Source organism: Lepisosteus oculatus, chromosome 2 (genome assembly GCF_040954835.1).
Source record: "Lepisosteus oculatus isolate fLepOcu1 chromosome 2, fLepOcu1.hap2, whole genome shotgun sequence".
Lineage (NCBI taxonomy): Eukaryota > Metazoa > Chordata > Actinopteri > Semionotiformes > Lepisosteidae > Lepisosteus > Lepisosteus oculatus.
Genome location: NC_090697.1, coordinates 74,316,301 through 74,336,264, shown reverse-complemented (window position 1 = coordinate 74,336,264; position 19,964 = coordinate 74,316,301). Strand labels below are relative to the sequence as shown.

The 19,964-nt window shown below is 47.9% G+C and overlaps 1 protein-coding gene across 1 annotated transcript in view; it reads right to left on the bottom strand.

The window, feature by feature from the left end:
• Nucleotides 1–18,527, bottom strand: part of xpo7 (exportin 7) — a 41,592-nt gene extending 23,065 nt beyond the window's left edge. The window contains exons 1-8 of the mRNA XM_069183283.1: nt 18,420–18,527; nt 9,106–9,252; nt 7,574–7,667; nt 6,256–6,422; nt 5,019–5,084; nt 3,154–3,258; nt 1,875–2,040; nt 618–691 (exon numbers count right to left, since the gene is read on the bottom strand). Coding sequence (XP_069039384.1) covers nt 618–691; nt 1,875–2,040; nt 3,154–3,258; nt 5,019–5,084; nt 6,256–6,422; nt 7,574–7,667; nt 9,106–9,252; nt 18,420–18,437 — 837 coding nt within the window. The 5' untranslated portion in view covers nt 18,438–18,527. The remainder of the gene's footprint in view (nt 1–617; nt 692–1,874; nt 2,041–3,153; nt 3,259–5,018; nt 5,085–6,255; nt 6,423–7,573; nt 7,668–9,105; nt 9,253–18,419) is intronic.
• Between the last annotated feature and the right edge of the window lie 1,437 nt (nt 18,528–19,964).

Here is a 19,964-nt window from a genome sequence, read left to right as displayed (position 1 = left end):
TATGAGGCTGAATAGAAAAAACAGCACAAGGAGTTACAATCAAACAGATGGGTACCCAAAATATCATTATCACTAAATCGTTTCAAACAAAGCCCTCAAAATGGATCTTTTTTCATTAACAGGACCCATAACCTGAGCCATAACCAGCCCCAGAACGTCAATCCCCTGTTTATTCCTGAGTTCTTTAAACCAAACATCTCAATTTTATAGGATGATTCTTCACCTGGAGCCTCTTTTCCAGATCCAGTAATCACTTTGACCATCCACAGCCTGTATAACGTCATACTGCTGACCTCCTAATCTGCACAGCTTTCGTATCCATAGTCCTCTTGACCATCCACAGCCTGTATACCTTCATACTGCTGACCTCCTAATCCATACAGCTTTCGTATCCATAGTCCTCTGGCCTGTCCACGGCCTGCTCCATCTCATACTGCTGTTCACCTGATCTACACAGCCTTCCCGTCCACAGTCAGGCATGTTGTGTTGCAACAGTGGAGGCTGTATCTTCCATTCATCTGAAGGCTTGGCTAGCAGCAGCAGCAGTAACTCGACCCCTCTGTCAACAATGACAAACCCACGCGGAGCTGAAACCGCTGACACCCCACAATACTCACCAGGGGTGACAGGGATGGAGGAATGGAATGATACAAATCGAAAAACAGCTGCAGAGTAGAAGAATCCAAAAAAGCTGAAACAGAGAGGGAAAACAAAACCATCTGTAAGCATAGGAAAACCTCAGCTCTGATGCTGAATCATGGATGATCTCTCACGGTCGTCTATGGACTTGGACTATGGATAGGGAACTATACGGCAGATGACACTCTTGTTCAACGGTGTGAAAATGTATTGCAACATTCCAGGGTTCCTGTGTTTTGATTTGTTGCTCACCATCGTATCAAACAGCCCTCAAAATTGTTATGCCACACAATTACAGAGTGCCAACTTTGACGACATTTGTGTGTCACACAAGCAGTTTTTAAAATATACAATAAAAGAAAACATGGCCAAAAACCATGAATGACTGTACGAAATGTAATGTGTTCGCCTCTGCCAAACAGATGGGAACCATGGATAATATAACCCTTTTTTACACTCACTACTGATATGACATTCCTTCTAGATCTCTGTGCACCGTTTTAATGCGTCTCCATTACAGATGCGATGCTTAAAGTCATATCGATCTAAATCAGACTTAAACTGCTGAGCTGCAGGTGACAGCAAACCCTGTCCTTCCTCAGTTGACAGATTAGAAGGTAACCACGCAACAGCAAGAAGACGCTGCAGATGCTGCTGCTCTTGTTGACAAGACGCACACTTTCACTATTAATGGGGGCTCTATCTATTGCGCAGTAATGTACTCACAATTAACAAAGAGCATCCCTATTCCACTTCTACCCTACTGCAGAGCGCATCCTTAACAGCTAACTGCAATGCCTCAGACTCAATGCACGGCTGCACTATGCACTTTTTTTTCACTACTACATATTTATTCCTCTCCACAACATCTGTATTGTTCTGGTTGTTATTATTTATGAAGTTTGTAATGAGCTCTCTGTATCGTGTGTTGTTGTCCGTCATACTGTGTTGTCTGCTGTGGTGTTTATGTCCCGAGAGATCAGCACAAATCAGAATTCCAATGCAGTTGTACACATGGCAAAGAACTCCTCTACTTCTCTACTCTATGGAAGGAGCTCATCCTGTGCAGCGGAGACCAGGCTGGTATAGGAAATAGTTAAGGACAACAGATCAGCTAGCTCTGTCTGGAACTCCAAGATGTAGGAGTTGTGCAACAATTCTGGTCTGGCCCCCCTGTTTAGGGATTTAGCAGGTGTCTTCAAACAGAAGCGTGTGGAGTTCCGGCAGACCCCTACCTGACCTCCAGCTGGTGGGGATCTGCACGGTGCAGAGGTCGTCCGAGGACTCGTCCGTGGAGGTGCCGATGAAGTCGAAGTTCAGGCAGTTGTGAGCCAGCTTGAGCAGCTGCATCAGGAGGCCGTGCTGGCTCTCGTCGTTCAGGTTCAGATTTTTGCCCGAAGCCTGGAGCGATCGGCGCCGAAACAGAAAAGGGATGGGGAACGAGCATCACCAATCCCGCCCCCCCCACCCCGTGCAGAGCTGCAGGAGGGTCCTTCAGAAGTGACCCTCTAACCCCAACCCCCCATTCCCATCAGATGGGAGGAGGGGTGACTCTGGTGACACAGTTACAGCTGTGGAAGTCACATGAACTGCTGGTACTCAGTCTACCTGAGCTTAATTAGACATTTGAATTAATTATTGACTATTTCGCAGGTCTTAACTAGTCAAGGATTTAAGGAGGTCTAAAGAATCCTGTTGGGACTAAGAGCAGAACTTGAGAAACACTGTTACATAACCCAAAACAACTAACCGACCCAGCACTTACAGACAGAAACTATTCCTTGAGCCACTTCACAAACCGAAAGTGGCAAGCCGGAGGATCAGTTCTTGTGTTGCTATTCAAAACCAGCCACGGAAGAGCCAATCGCTACATGGCACTTTGAGAGGGAGTTCCAGTAGCAGGAAGCTTGATAACTAAAAGGCCTGACAGCCACTCTTGTGGAACTCGTCCCAGGACTATCGCACCACAATTCACAAAGCACACGGGCAAGAACTGGGACAACACTGACAACTGAGAGCAGAAGAGAACTCATGAAGTTCTCATCACAGAGCCAGCAGTTAAGTACGACATTAAATTAAAAGCAACTTTAAATAAGAGCAGTATGACAATCCCGCCTACTTTGAACTTTTGCTATTTTTTTACGTCCTCATTAACAGCTTTGCAACACTACACTTCTTGCAATTACATTTAGACCAATCAATCCAATCCAGCATACTCTAGAGTGTTAACAACTCACAATAAAATGTAGCCCACACAATGCATCGAACCAGTAGAGATTATTCTGTGTCAAACAGTTTTCTCATCAGTAGTTAAGCAGAAAGAGGTTTCCTAGTCTTTTAGAGTTTCACTGCCCATAATTTACAAACGTCATATGACTACTTGAGTCCAGCATTTAAAACGTGACTTTGCACTATGAAAAAAACACGTACAAAAACCACTACTAAAGTGTTTTTTGAACCCCCAATAAAGCATTAAGGACCTCTCTTTAAGACATTTACTGTTAAAGGCCTTACCTGCTTTAGTAAGTTGCATGACAACGTAAAGATGTCGAAGAGCGAGGAATCTCTGAACGATGACGCGATTTTCCTATGCTTTGTCAACGGGTGTGTCGTGTCCGCCTGGAAAAGAGGAACGTGAAGGGGAGAAAATCAAATTCTCGTCCTGAAACAGTTTCCATGGCTACCCCTTATACTTGCACAGAGGAGAGACCCTGCAGGTCCACTGGCAGCAACAGAACTGGGAGGTGACAACAGACACCGGGCCAAGAATCTGTTTTGACAGGGATGATTCATCAACTGGAGCCTCTCTTCCAGACCCATCAACCACCTGACTGGCTTGATGCAGTCCCCTTAAGCACCTATAGTCCGTATCATCTCATACACTGCTGATCCCCTGATCTACACAGCTTTCATATCCACAGTCCTCTTGTCTGTAAAGAGCTTGAGCTGCCTCATGTGTATTTAACTCAACTCAGAATACAAAAGGATAGTGGGGAAAATCCCTGCGAACTGACATCACCAATGCCAAGCTGTGCTCCGCCTTTTATTAATCATCATTGGTAATCTGGGACACCGGTTCCAATTCTCTTGGAAGATGCAACATCTAACCCCTCCTGTGTAGACGCCAGCAGCACCAGCTGTGCTCGGATGCAGAAGAGGCCAGCCTGTCCCCATGAACGCTACAGACATGAGAATGATTCTGGAATAACACGCTGCATTCTCCAGACTTCCTGCAAACCACTAGCGTTCCTCTTTTTACCCCGTGAGTCAACATTTTAACAGAAACAATTATACTCATTAGGTGGCAATTTGTGCTCAGGGAAAACAGGGGTTTCTGTATACTTGTCTGGACACTGTAAGATTAGTTTCTTGTTTTACTCTTCCTTTATTAAATCAGACAAAGCAAAATCCATGTTAGGAAAATGTTGAGCTCTATGATCCAAATGCTGTGAGTTTCAAACCCTGGGTCATGTTACCAGCCAACAGTGACTACCATTCCCCAAGCAGCATTGTGGGTAGGGTGGGACCACTCAGTAGGCCTCTCAGCAATCTCCTGGATGCCAACAGGTAGGCGGTGCTGTTAATGATGGATTCACCTCACCTCCAATCAGAGCTGATTCCCCACCAGGGGGTGGTACTATGGGTGAGGGTTGTGCCTCTCCACCAATCAGAGAGGATTCCCCACAAGGGGGCAGTGCTATGGGTGAATGATGTGCCTCCCCACCAATCAGAGAGGATTCCCCACAAGGGGGCAGTGCTATGGGTGAAGGGGATGGAGCTGCCTGTAATGTGTAAACACATGAGTGGGTGGGCGGAAGGAGTCTGCCCACAATTTTCCCTTGTGAAAAATAGCGGGATTCATGGTGATGAGCCAAGAAAAACACACCACTTGTGATTCGAATTGTGTGGATTTAAAATTTTTTGATTCTTTGATCTGTTGTCATATTCATGAAAAACGTCTACTTAAATATAGACCTACCTCTGAGAATACATAGATTGCTCCCTTACTGTTGCACAGTGCCGCGCAAAGGCACCACAGTAAAGATGAAAACTTACAATGCCTCCAAGCCAGTGATGCCGTTTTTACTGAAGAGGCAAAAACAGTCACAGGTCTAGAACCGATAACCGGAAAGGGAATTCACATCTCAAAATGCGCAAAATGAAGCAGATGACTAACAGACGGACGCAGGTAACCCTAGATCATCTGTTTTAACACTCATAGTGAACATTTTATTGTTGTTGTAGACACACAGAATAAAACAAAGTTTAAAGACAAGCCTTACCCGCAAAGCAGGATAGCCAACACACACACGAGAGAGAGAGCGTAAGGGTGGATAAAAACAGACACTTACTTCACTGAAGAACCCCAAGGAACTTACTTGGTTAATTTCGTTCGTTAACTGTGACAGGATCGTGACCCCTATGATGCAGTGCTCAACACTGTCCTGCAATCAGAGAGATCCCAGGGGTTAGTCGGGTGTGCGAACAGCCCAGGTCCCTTTCTCTGCACACGCTAACTGAGGGGGAAAGGCAGCGAGAGAAGAGCAGGCTGTGGCGTGCAGGAATCTGGCCGCCCCGCTCCAAGAGCAGGTTGTTTTAATTTCTGAAACACGGGTGGGGGGGGGGTATGGTGACACTTCAGAAAAAGATATAACAGCACTGCACGTTATGAGGCCAAAGTGCAAGTGGCCAGCGCCCCACTCTCTTCTGAAAACAGTTACGACTGCTAACCTTCACCACATTTCTTACTGCATTTTACAGAAAAGACTGAGAAACCAGCCTGAGGAACAGACAGGAGCCCTTCTATAACCTGCTCTTCTCACACACAAAATCTGCTGAACTTCCTGTAACTTGCAAATCCTCCACCTCATTTCCCAGAACTACCACTGGAGTACACACGAAAAGGAAAGGTACAGTACATGGCTACAAATAGGTCAATGAGGATTTCCAAGGTCTCTTGCCTGTACAGTCTAACGTTAACAGATCTAGGCTTTATTAAGGCCCGGAAGGAGGCAACAAATCATATTCTATCTGTGAGAATTGAATAGATAAAAAAGGACAACATACAGGGGCTCAGAGCAGGACTGGTCATACACCTCCGTCATTCAGCATTGTGTACATGGTCTTAGGAGGTAAACGTGCCAGCAGCACTGCTTACCTTTGATACTGCAGGGTATAGCAGCTGGTCTTTCAGGTAGTCTGCAATGCTACAGCCACTGCAGAAATTGCCCCACCACAAAATAGCATGCTGGATCTCTAGCCCAGACCGGTGAGTCCAGCTTCTTCCACTGTGCAACAACCTCGATCCCCACCCTTTCAACTGTCAGTTCACCCTTCCCTTTCAACAGAAACATCCCATTTCTGTGCTTCTGAGAATGGGACGACACTACAGATCTACCTGATTATAACTACAGAAGAGAGGAGCGTAGATACATGAGTCTTGCAAATCACCTGTATCGTTTCATCTCCGTATCTCATTTTCATGACATTTGATTGTATGCCGCTAAATAATGGTGTCACATATATGAAACAACATATCTCCACTTTACAAATCTCCTGCAATGTACTGTAACACGCACGCGATCTGTTTTTGTCGTATCGAGTCTTATTCCTCACCTGCAGGAACCTGGTGACGTCGGCAATAGCGTTTCTGAAGACATAATCCTCCTTCTGGCAGTCGAACCAGCCCAGCTTGGTGATTCGAGCGTACAGCTGGATTAGTGCCTGCGTTACGAATGTTGCCAACTTCGGCCTGGTCGCAAGGTAATTAAGGACATAATTCCCTGGAAAAGACAGGAGAATCGCAAGATGAAACTGCTCCTTCCATTTCCACAAAGTTGCAAAAAACAAAAAAGCCTCTGCTCATCATAAATGATAACGTAATTAGATCAGCTCTGCTAGTAACAAGGGTCTGAAAGAGCTGTACTGGTTGAAAGGCATAAGACAGTGTTGTGCCTTCTCGTGTGATAGCTTGCATCATCCTCTGGTCTGCAGGATACCAAGTGCTGATTCATGCCAATTCACAACTAAAAACAAGGCATCGGACACCTGTTCTTGCTTTGCATTTCAAAACCTGACAGATTACTCTATACGTTCCTATGCTCCAAAGAGCTACTGTAAAAGAGATCATTAACTTCAACTGATGAATTCTGAAGTTCTCTTTGACAACAAATATTGATTGCGCATCTGATGTTATGTCAACTGCGCCGCGTCAAATTAATTAACAAACTGGTATCGCCTTAGAAACAGAGGAGATTGCAGGTCTCTTTCATTATTTTAGCTGCTTAAGAAACAGAAAGAGCAGGCCGAGATGGACACCTGCGCTTTCACGTAGTATATTTTAAAAAGACAGATTTATGACTCAGTGACCGCTTTTATTGTGTGCTTTCTATCACTAACACCCAAAACCTAAACAGCGCAGCTTGTGAAATTCACGCCCTGCCCTGCAGATGATAAGAAAGGATAATTATATCTCGCATAACTTCAGGCGAGCTCAGAGTCAGGCCCAAGCCAACATGGAAACCAAGTGTCTTCAGTGTCAGTACGCTGAATTCTCTAACAGGCGGCTGTTAACAGTGAGAGGAAACGCAAGAGCAAATTTCCAGCATCATTTGAACACAATATTTCCATCTCTGGGAAGTACCTGCTTGACAAAAATGGAAATGTATGCAGAGACGTCTTGGAAAAACTTGTTTAAAACAGGCCCTGATTAACAAGAGAGTTACAATTTTCTTTCTAAGCAGTACCCACCAATTGAAAAATGAGTTTAGGCTATCGACAAAATAAAAGAGCTCGACACCAATCAACCCCATTCTCTCGGGTTTTAATCAAGAAACCGTATCAGCTCAATCAATACTACTGCTGTAAGAAGTCTTTAAAAACACAGCTGTTAAAAGCAGTAGAGATTTGGTGTCTGGGTGCTTGCGGAACTTACGAATGTCAATGCGTTGTTCCAGTGGAAGGGGATTGCTGGTGCGCGAAACGAGTTTGGAAAGACACGTGGCAGCCAGCAACTGGGAGTAAGATGACTGTAAAAGAAGACATTTCAATATTATAGCACTTACAGGTAGGTTTCAGTCTTCCTGACTGAAAACGGGAGTTGTGTACTGCTCTTAAATGAACCAGAAACGGAAACCAAAATAAAAAGGCTAATATAGGCATGCGTGTTTATACTGCTATCAGAAAGAACATGCAGACAATTTTGTACTCAGATCCCTTTCAAAACCTGAGTCTCCAACCCAGGTCCAGTCCAACAGGAATTACATGTCATCTTTAAATCCTTAATTTCTAAAACCTTGGAACAATTTCACTGTGATCGTGTAACCCGGTGATATGATCATTTAGAGATCACTTGGGACTAAAATAGGGGTACCTTTAGTCCTCAAGGTCCAGAGTTCTTTAATTGCAGAGATCGCTTGCTTAGTCCAAAACGTTCCAGGTCCTCCCATTCTTTAGAAACAGGTGACCTAAAAGACTAATTTACACGCCCAACAACCAGAACCCTCCTCTAGTCATGAAGGTGAGAGAAGATGTCCCTCAGTTTAACGGCAGGATGTTCCTATTTGACCTGCAAGCAGGTACCAGACTCAGTTCCCGGAGGGCCCAGTGACTGGTTAGTGTTAGTGTTCCTCCAAAGCTCTCAGTTACACACTTGCTTTAATTATTTATTCGGCTGCATAACTGTGGCACTTTTAACCAGGCTCAGAGGTGTCTGATGAGTACAGTTTGATGAAGTAAGTAGACACGTGGAGAACATACAAAGTCCTTGCAGAAAGCACCCCAGGCACTGAACCCAGGACCCCAGTACTACAAGCACAGCATGCCTACATGACCATATCACCAGGACCTTTCTTCACAAGTGGCTGCGTTCATCCCAGGTCTGCTTTCAGCTACTCAATCGCTCAAACTATCTCATGACCCCATGCTCCAAAAGATGTCGTTAATATCTTTTAGCACAAATCGAGAACACCTTTTAAGCTGCAAAGCGAAAAAATAAAAATCTTGTACCAGTCTCACATAAGCCATGTTAATTAGTGGCAGCTGATTCCATGAAGCAATTAATTGAACCGTCCAGTTGCAATAAAGGCCAGTGGGGGCTGCAGGCCTGAAGGAGTGCAGTCTGACACTTGTCTCAGCACTGCGCCCCCCAAATAGCTAACAAAACACAAAAACACACTCATCCAACATAAACCTGGGCATGGACAGCACTGAATTACAGAGCAAAAACTAATCAGGCCACACTGTTGTTCTGAGGCTGCAAAATGAACTTTATAAATTGATAATGAACATGGTATTAGCATACATTTTTGCTACTGATATAGTGTGCATAGATCAGAACATTCAATCTGTTGTTTGCAATGCGCAATTGATAATTTATAGTGCCCAGACATATCCATTCAGTTCTGAAAGCACCCTCGTCAGATCAGAAGCAACAAGCAAAAAAAAAAAGCAGAAGAGAAAACTCACACTTCCTCTCTCCAGCAGCAGCTGACATTTACTCAGGCAGTCGGGGCTGTTGGTGAACTCGACCAGCGCCTTCTCGGCCTGCAGGCGCGTCGTGGTGTCCGTGGTCTCATAGAGCTGCTTGCACAGGATCTCTAGCTGGGCTAGGCTCTGCAACACAAGCACATGGGGACACCTCACCACAGCGTCCTCGCGGGGGCAGAAACGGACAAGCAGGGAGCAGGAGGTGAGCAAACGGGTTCACCTTGTACCTGTCTGGAAAACAAAAGCGACGGGCGGCTAGCGCCTTGCTGCTTTAAGAACCCCAGCCTTAATACTGCCACCGAGTTCACATCGACAGTTCAACTTGTGTCAACAAGGCGGCTCGGCCAAGGCTGTGCAGCAAGAATCGCCCTTTATTTCCAGTCCTACGTGCACGTGTCCGTTCCCACTTAACACATGGAGACTACATGGAAGCGCATCTAAGTCCTCGAAAAGGAGGCCCTAAACCCGAATGTGAGTGAGAGTGTGGAACAAGTTGCCCAGAAAGGGTGTTAAGGCTGATGCCCCGGCTTCCTGCACGTAACGGGTGGATGAGAAGGGGTCACTTCTGTACACTAAGGGCTGTGGGAGAGTGGAACAAGCTGCCCAGCCATGTTGTTGAGATGATGGCGATACCCTGGCGTGCTTCAAACCCCGGGACTGTGATCCGTGGAACAACTGACTACTCACTACCAAACGAGCCAGGTGAACTGAACGGCTTCCTCTTGTCGCGGCCGTTCGAATGTTTCTCACGTGCTGCCGGCGCACAGCTGATTAAAGCCGTGCATCAGACGGGCCATTCGCCAAGGTGAGGACTCGAGGGGGTTACCATGGGGCTGGGAGTGTATTTCAACCCCAAAACTGCAGGGCGCTTGAAGACGCAGAGGGGAGTTTGGTACGAGCGGCCCTGCAACGCAGACGTCTTTTAAGAAGCAGCTGGAAGAGATCCTCGCAGCGGGGGGCATGACCGCCCGGTGGGCTGGACAGGCCGAATGGCCTCCTTCCGTCTGCAAGCGCTCTGATGTTCACAGCGAAGGACTAAATGAAAAATAAAGTCTTTTCACTCATATAGCGCTGTTCTGGACACGCCACTCAAAGCGCTGTACAGGTAATGGGAACTCCCCTCCAAAACCACCAGTGTGCAGCCCCACCTGGATGATGCTCCAGTCCTCTCCCCACACACCAGCTCTCAGTGGGGAGGAGAGCAGAGTGATGAAGCCAGTTCAGAGAGGGGGGTTATTAGGAGGCCATGATTGAAGAAGGTCATTGGGAAATGTGGACAGGATGCCAAATTTTCGAGAAACGCCCTGGGATTTTTAATGACCACAGGGAGCCAGGACCTGAGTTTTATGCGTCATCCGAAGGACAGCACCTTCTTACAGGAATAGCACCCCCGTCACTATACTGGGGCATTAGGACCCATGCAGACCGCAGTGTGAGCGCCCCCTACTGGCCCCACTAACACCTCTTCTAACAGGATCCTTAGCTTTCCCAGGAGGTCTCCCATCCAGGTACTGGCCAGGCGCACACCTGCTGAGCACCAGTGGGCTGCCAGCCAGTGGCAAGTTGCAGGGTGATACAGCTGCTAGCAAACGACTGAGAGGGGAGCAGCAGCAGCAGGGAACCCTGATGCCACCCCAGCCTCCAGACTTCCAGTCCGATATCGGCAAGATACAGGGGGGCCGGCGCTGCCGCGGGGCCGAGGGCGGAAACCCCTCGTCCGCACCACCCCCCACCCCGTCGCCCCCTTCATGATAACACCAAGTTTTGGAAGCAGGGGGGAGGGCTGCACGCGCGAGATAAGGGCGTTTCAAATTCGACTCCCATTTAGAAAATACACCAACATTCAAAAAAGCGGAGACACGCTGCTAACGCAGCTGAACAGGGGCAGAAGGATTGATAAGAAGCACCCCCCCCACCCCCACCAGACCCCAAACAAACATGTTCTCTGTAGCTGGTACAGGTCTGCATTTTTTTAAAATCAACACGCCAGTTTGTTTTCTGAATCCTAGCCCTGCTCCAACTGAATGATCAGTTACTGAACTGACCACGTACCCAAACTTCTTCTTTTAGAGTTGCTAAACAGGTCTAAATAAGGCATTCATTACTAATACATGTGGCTGATGCTTTGATTAAAAAAAAGCGGCAGGTGATTTTACCGGAGAATACTAGAGTTTTGTACCTCGCTCGGGGACCCACAGCTGTGCCCCACCTTGGACTTGAACCCACAACCTCCCAGTCACTAGTCCAACACCCTGACCATCGCTCCACAAGCCAGGACCCTGACTGCTCTGCTCGGCCACCCAGACGAGCGAACGGTCCAGTAGAACATAATTCTCAATCCGATTACGCGCTCCATTCCTTAACCCAGGGCACAGCAGGAACGCAATCCTCCCAGCGTGCTGGGGCCACGGGGCCGGGGGGGAACCCCAGTGTCTCGCTCCACACGCCCCTGCCACTCCACACAGCGCTAGATTTCCCATGAGGCACTACAGGCACAGTGCCTGGGGCCTACGAAGGAGGAAAACGCTAGCGACGAATGAAAAACGAGCTGGAACAACACACTTGCGTTCGACTCTGGGTGCTCCAGATCAATAATCACACACTGTCTAGCGGCTGTTCCAGAAACTAGAACATCGAAGTGTTGGCCACTCGACTCGCTCCATCAGTCGCCTGCATCATGTCAGTCGACGTCTTATCAATCGGCGTACATCCCTCTTTCTGCACATTTCGGAGTGAAAGTGCCTGGGGCCTACGGACACCAAAATCCGGCCCCGACTGCGCAGCAGGCCTGTGTCATCACAAGAGGCCCTGGTCACGGCGAGCTGCCGACTTCATATGACTCATGCACCCGGGGATGGGATAGTGCAGAAACCTCAATCGCGGACCGCGCAGAAACACGACTGTGTGCGCGGACGTGGGCTTGCACTTTGAGGAGTCGTTTTTAAATCTGTTGACGGAATCGTGCTTCGCCTGCAAAGGCGCCATCTTGGAAGGGCTGACTGTGCGCAGGCCTCAGGAAAATTCCAAAAGGAACACGGGGAAAGGCAAAATCCTCCTCAACCCTCTCGCTCATTTTCACCTCTTCCCTCTGAGAACGCGGTGACGCACACAGCAAGCGGAAGCTCATTTCCAAATGGGACAGCAGGGAGACGTTTTCAGCTGAGCTGCGTGAAATGATTAAAGGCTGGATTGTGCCGTCGCGTTCATAATGACCCCGACTAAGATGATTAAAGCTCAAGAACCCGAAGGACTGGAGGAATAAGCAGAAATCGGCATCTCTTAATCAGCACCCAGTGGAAAGTGCGAATGCAGGAAGGAAGCCGATTTAGCTGGACAGAGGGTTCAGCAAGACCTCGTTTAGAGAGCTGTACACCATTTTAGTCACGGCTTTACAATAATGATACCGCTGCTCTGGAATCCAGTCAGAGAAGAGCAACCATAAAGTTCATCGTTTTAAATCTTTTCATTGGTAACCTGAATCGGAATATTCCAGGAAACTCTTTTTGCAGCCGATTCATAAAATATCATTTCGTTTAAAACATCTTAGATAACCTAATAAATTTGGCGTGAACAGAAACCTCAGACAGCACATATAAGTACTTAAGAAGGAAAGAAACGAGAAGAGGCACTTAAGCTCACAGAGTCATTAGTAGCTAATTAACTCTAGGATCTCATCCAGCGTCGACTAAATGGCGGGGAAGCTCGTTCCACGCTCCCACCACCCTTTGCGCAAAGACGTGCCTCCAGATATCAGCTTGTCGGTTGCATCACCTCCTGGAGGCCGTCTGTGGTCCGGTCAGGAGCGTGTTTTAAAGTTAAAAGTCAAGGAAACTGAGGGAAATCCCTCTGCGTTCTACAAGGTGGACTGACTTTCAGCAACTTGTTGAGCTGAACGGGTTTTGTCACAGGAAAGCCAGATCCTCTACGAAAGAAGTCGGACACAGAGCATCTTTATAAGCCTTGCTGGGCAGGGTGGGATCAATTCCCTTTCATAATACAAACCCCTGAGCTTCTCGGTGTAAAGACTCATGTGTGTTTCGTTAACTTCATTTCAATTTTAAAGCAGCTAGTTTCCATAAACCGTAGGAGTAGTATACTTTAATGATACAGAAAGGTCAACTTTAAAAAAAAAATCTCACATAATTCTCAAATGACAGCAACACACTACATGTAATTCCAGCCCTCTCTGTTGATTCACAGCATCACCCTTAGAATAGGGAGTATTCTGAATGATGGCAGTACTGTTTTCGGTTAAGGTTATAATGTGCTCAGTGCTGGCAACGCAGAATTTTCTTCTGCAAACTTGGGAGATGACAGCTAATCGGTGCAGTTTTGCATGATGCTCCTGTTATCTCAATGTCACCACGCTGACAATTTCTAGGAACTCATCCCAAAAATCTCATCTCTAGTTTCTACAACACAACATCTGAAGCTCTTTTTCAGCCACTCTCTGTGAATTTATACCACAGACACTCTGGTCTTCGGTATTAATACTCCTTGTCTTTAAAATTCATTAAATCACCAGAACAAACACTTCTGCTGAAAATAAAGCTGCATCAAAACTACTTTTATTTAGAAAGAGCCACAAGACAAGAGCTGTCTGGAAACTGTTCCCAAGCCAATAGTGGAAAGCTGGTGAACTGGCCCAGCTCTCCTAATTAAGAAATGTTAACATGCCTTAAAAGAAAAAAAAACATGCTTTCAACACTCGAGATAACACACTAGATTAATAATGTTGTGACTGCCTTGGCAGCGACTGCTCGAGAACAGACACCATGTTGTCAACCCATAGTAATGAACTTCTAAGCTGCACCGAGCACCACCAAGCCCAGCAGAAACCCTCTGTCTGAGGGGACAGAGGCAGACAAGCAAGACAGAAGCTCCTATCCATCCATCCATGAACAGAGACGATGTTGCAGCTTCACCAGCATATGTCTTTTGGCTGGGAAGGACAGCTAGTGCACCTGGACCTCAAAATAAAAACTGCAGGGGGGGAACATGCAAACTCCCCACAGAAAGAGCACAGGAGGTGCCCCCATCCGATATCGAACCCAAGAACTTTGAGGTCACAAAACTGACCACCTGGATGCCACCACAGCACCAAATCTTCTGGACCTGCAAAGGATTTACCTTGTAGACTGTTTGGCCCGTTGCCTGTTCAGCTACTCCCTATTTTAAAACATCCATCTGTTTTCTAACCACTTCTTACAATTCAGTCACGGGGGAGCCCTGAGTGTATCCCAGCAAGCAACGGGTGCAACGCAGGGTGCACCCTGGTCAGGACACCATTGCATCTCAGGGAACACGCAGAGACACACACACACTCACACCGGGCCATTCCCAGAAGCCAATTAACCCACCAGTATGTCTTAGGACTGTGAGAAGAAAGCAACATGAACACAGGGAGAACACACAAACTCCACAAAGTCAGCACCCAGGGTCTAGAAAGTCCAGGGGGCGGTGCGGCAGCTCTGTGGCTAAGGATCTGGGCCTGTGGCTGGAAGGTTGCAGGTTCGTATCCCGCGGCCGGCAGAGGAATCCTACTCTGTTGGGCCCCTGAGCAAGGCCCTTCACCCCAACTGCTCCAGGGGCGCCATATAAATGGCTGACCCTGTGCTCTGACCCCCAGCCTCTCTCCCTGTCTGTGTGTCTCCTGGAGAGCAAGCTGGGGTCTGCGAACAGACAAATTCCTAAACTGTATATGGCCAATTAAGTGATCTCTCTCTCTTATCTGAAAGAATTGAACCCAGGGTCCCGGCGCTGAGAAGCAGGGCCTATTTTTAAACATCTCTTTAGCCACACAAATTTCCTCATTGAAGGTTTTGCTCCTTTTCATTCCCCACATCTCACTACACAATGCTTTTATTTTCACAGCAAAATACTTATTTTCAGAAACTCCAACTCAGGACTGCAGGTACGCAGACAAGTGGTGACAACGAGGGCCACTGTCAAGCCACACCAGAGAAGTGCCATCGGGGAGGTGGGTCGCCGTCGCGATTTAATCCAGCCCCAGAAAACCTGTTCCCGTTTGAATGGATTGGTTTGCATTTTACTTTCCTCTATTGCTTTTATCCTCGCTTTCGATAATCTCATTAAAGGGCTTCAGATCCTGCGGTCGGCAGGAGAGCTGTCCAAATCTGACCACAAGGAACCTTTCTCAGCGACCCAGAGAGCGACGTTCGGGTGGGAATAAAAGATACAAAAGCGGAGAAAAGGTGAAGACGGAATCCCGCCCTGTTTCTGTGTTTCCGTCCAGGATATAAAACCAGTCTGTTCCCCCAACAGCCAGCGTGGTCTCTATCCCAGCACCGTGAAGGCAACGAGACCTGACAGCTCTGTGGCAGGAGGAGCCAAACTGAACACTGACGGGTGAAAGGAAAACCCTGAGAAAATATTTTATTCATAGCGGAACATCAAAAGGCTGTTCGAACCGCAAAGCAGATTAACTTAATTACTGCATACAGATTAACACCCTGATACAGAACCACGATAATCCCTCACCTCGGCTTTGTTGTTGAAAGTCAATGGCTTGCCCGGTATGGCTGCTGATGAAACGCAGGCCTACAAAAAGCGAGTGCCGGTGAGTTAATGAAGGATCCCGGCTCACTTTCTCAACAGCTCTTGCTCCAGCACGTCATGGTCGAATTACAACACTGCTGAGGCCTGTGAGCTTTTCCTCTTTTCACTTGGGCTGTCGCTGCTGGGAGCCAGCACTCCCTCCGAACGAGACGCCCTCTCTCGCCCACTGCAGCCGGGAGCTGCCTGCTGCGACCCCCTGCAGTGAGGTGGACCAGGAGGGCCCGTGTGACTCGTAACAATGCCATTTGAATTAGGAAGGCTTCCACAGGAAAGAGCAATTCATCTATCTGGACATTATTGTGTCAAGACTGTTCACACACAATGTCAGTTTCCTCAGTCACTTTAACAAGGCTGTCTACTAAGCGCATATGTGCTAAGAGTATACGGTCCCCCCCCTTGTTGGACGAGAGGAAAATGTAGCTAAGGTTAACCCCAGGGCTCTGTTTAACTTCCACTCCAGACTTGAACAATTTGACCTCAATACGGTTACCCCTGATATAAAGAAGTGAGGCACTTTCTCAGTCCTCTTCCTGATCTGCAGTGCAGGTGGGTCACCCAGGTGGGGCTGCTGGTGCAGAATGACCACTGTGTGTCTCCCAGGTGAGGCTGCTGGTGCAGAATGTCCACTGTGTGTCTCCCAGGTGGGGCTGCTGGTGCAGAATGGCCACTTGTGTGTCTCCCAGGTGGGGCTGCTGGTGCAGAATGGCCACTGTGTCTCTCCCAGGTGGGGCTGCTGGTGCAGAATGGCCACTTGTGTGTCTCCCAGGTGGGGCTGCTGGTGCAGAATGACCACTGTGTCTCTCCCAGGTGGGGCTGCTGGTGCAGAATGACTGCTGTGTGTCAACCAAGTGGGCAAGCAAGCAACTATTACTATACTAGAGCTGTCATTATGTATAACTGGTGATCCAAACATGAACAGCTTCATAGAAAAAGTCTAAGCTACATTTCTCCTAGTGCTAGGTTAAATACAATGCCGGGCAAAACATTTAAAGGTCCTCATCATACGAATGACCTTTTTCTGCGTTCAGACACCTGAAACTGAAACAGGCAATTGTTGTTCTGCGCACTTTACCCATTTCTACAAACTCACTGCGATTTCCTGTCAGTCTGTGAAAGCAATTCCACAATCAGGTCCTTTAAGGGCAACCCTTCCGTTGTTAACCAACAAAGCTACCGCACGATAAACGCACCCCTAACCCTCCGCACACATACACATTTCCCAACACACCCCACAGTCGGTAAACAAGACTCGCTGAATCTGACGTGACCCCTTTACAGTGACCTTAACAAACAATCACTCGGAGGCGGCATAAACGTGCATGCATTTAACGACTACCGCCACTTTGAGATGACCGCCTGGCGTAATGAACAGCACGCATTTCGACATTTCTGTCAATCGGTCAGGATACAAGTCCACCCCGCGGCAGCAGTTATCGCGCTAACGTCACATGGCGACAGCCGTTGAAAACACAGCCGGAACCGGCCTCGCTGTAGAGTCAGCTGACGTTAACGTCGATTACCGCCATGATCCTACTTTTTGCGTCCCAACAATTTAAAAAAAAAAACAACAACAACATTTCTTGCAGCTTTCCTTCTTTTTTTCCGAACCGGCGTCCGTGCTCGACGAGGCTGATGACAGAGACGGAAGGCGTACCCTTCGCGCAGAGACATCAATTTGAAACTCACAACGCGTGCAATTTCCCCAGCGGTTCAAAAGAGGGGTTAACCACCTGTTCAAGTCTGAAATCGAGGGATTACAGTGCCTAGTCATTACTAATTCAATCTCTCCGTCTACTGTGATTAAATTATACCACACAGGCACGCTGCTCTCTAACGAGGAAGAAAAAACGAGGTACTTCGCTTGCTGTTATTTATTCATCGCTGTTTGAGCAAAGATGCACAGCTCTCTACCGCCTTTCGCGAATACGAATAGGGATCGCACTGGAATTTCTACCAGAAACAGCTGCAGCTGGAGAAATGGTGTTATAATCGCCCCGCTGTGTGCACTACAGCGCGAAGGAAACGTTAACGTGTTCACCGGTCGTCAACAAAAACGAAACTACTGCCCTAAGTGAGAGTCAGAGAAAGTGGGCTGATGTCAGAGGACACGTTCCTTTAAGGCAAACCAGCAACTCGTGTATCTCTCCCCCTTTTTTAAATATACCGCAAAAACAAAAATAAAACAGCGAGCCAAAATGCGTCTTTGTTTTTTTTTTTCCATCCGTTTTTGGTTTGCAAAAGTTTCTCCTTTGGAAAACGACAATAAATTTCTCCCCCCCCCAAAACGAGCAGCAGGCCAGACCTAAAGCAATGCAATGCTGTCGTGTTTACTTGCAAGGACTGACTCCAACACCAGCCGGCTCCGGGCTCCACATTCACGCCCCCGCGGCGAAACCGACGCACGGTATTGAACCCCCGTGGGACGCACGGCTCGCCTCTTCCTCCCCCCTCGCCGTAATATTATCTCGTCCGTTCCGTTCTCCACACTTCTGAATCATGTCAAAGCAATGGACATGATGACAGGCCACAAGTCAACACTCTTCCACAATCGCATCCAAAACACGCCTCGCCGCCTGCACCGCGCCTGGGTTTCCCTCCTCGCCTGCCGCCGTTTCCACACCGCGTCCTCGCCCCGTCCCTCGGATCCCTAGATGAAGACGCACGCACCGCTAAGGATAGCGTTTTCACATTTCCAAAACATAAACCCTGGTTACCTGCACATGATCCGCCATTTTGCTCCATTCATGCTCAGCTCAGCTCGCTCACTCCCCCCCACGACACAGCGCATGCGCCGAGTTATCCCGGCGCTGTCGGGCCCTTGCGCTTCCTGCGCAGCGCCGTTCGCGCGGGCTGCAAGGGCGCTGCGCGCTACGCAAGGTTGCAGAATCCGACCGCGGAGGAACATTCCGCAAACTCTTTGTTTACATGACTCTTAAAGAGATACGGTTCCATTCTGGAATCGGTGGGGAGACGGGGGGAGACCCCCTTTTCGTTTCTAACATCATCACTAGAACTTGCTCAGCGATTCTGCAGTGGGGCAAAAAAACCTCTCTACTTTGCAAGCTTGTAAAGCAAAATCACATTTTTCTTCGGTAGATTAGTGGATTATTGAGTGGTAACCATTATTTTTCAGATGTTCTACAAAACCACACTAAGAAAACATCGGATATATTTATTCGATTATCTGTTCTTGGCTCATGTGCTCCTCAGGTATCACCACGAGAGTGTCAAAGAACAGTAGCACTAGCAGCACTGCTTGTTGAATTCGGCAGCTGCTGTTGTATCCCCCCGCAGCTCACAACTGGCAGCCCAGTGAAGTTTAGCAGGTGTGAGGCTGGCCAGTACCTGGATGGGAGACCTCATGAGAAAGCTAAGGTTGCTGCTGGAAGAGGTGTTAGTGGGGCCAGCAGAGGGTTCTCACCCAGCAGTCTGTGTGGGTTCTTATACCCCAGTACAGTGATGGGGACACTATATTGTAAAAAAGGCGCTGTCCTTCAGATGAGACGTAAAACCGAGGCCCTGACTCTCCGTGGTCATTAAAAATCCTGGGGTATTTCTCAAAAAGAAAAAACAGAGTGTTAGCCCGTGTCCTGGACAAATTTTCACCAGTCATGGCCTCCTAATAACAGTGACAGGCACGCTATACCTGTAAGAAGGCACCGTCCTTCGGAAGTCCTGGCTCTCTGTGGTCATTAAAAATCCCTGGGCGTTGCTCGAAAATTTAGCATCCTGTCCAAATTTCCCATTGGCCCTTACCAATCATGGCTTCCTAATAATCCCCCTCTCTGAACTGGCTTCATCACTCTGCTCTCCTCCCCACTGAGAGCTGGTGTTTTGGTGAGTGTACTGGTGCGCTCTGACTGCTGTCACATTGACTGCTGACTGCTGATTGGGGCTACTAAAAATTGTAAGGAATTATTATTATTAACTATGAACCGAAGTAGGAACTATTTAAGCAGCGATCAATCAGAATATTATCACGCTGTGAGTGCAAAGGAGGTCTCTGCTCTGTGTGTATTCATCATGACGCTCCAGCTGTTGTTTTCTGTGTCAGTGGAGCCATCTGCTTCAGTCAGCACAACCAGATTCCCATCGTCTGAAAGCAAGCGCAGAGGGGTGGCTGCACGCTGTCGTACCCCAGCCCAGAGCCCCTCTCCGGCATCGATCTGCAGGGGCGAATGAAGTGCCCTGAAGCTTCGTTCTAGAACAGCACTTGTTCTAGCTGGATATTCCAGAACAGCACACCTCTGGATGTTCTA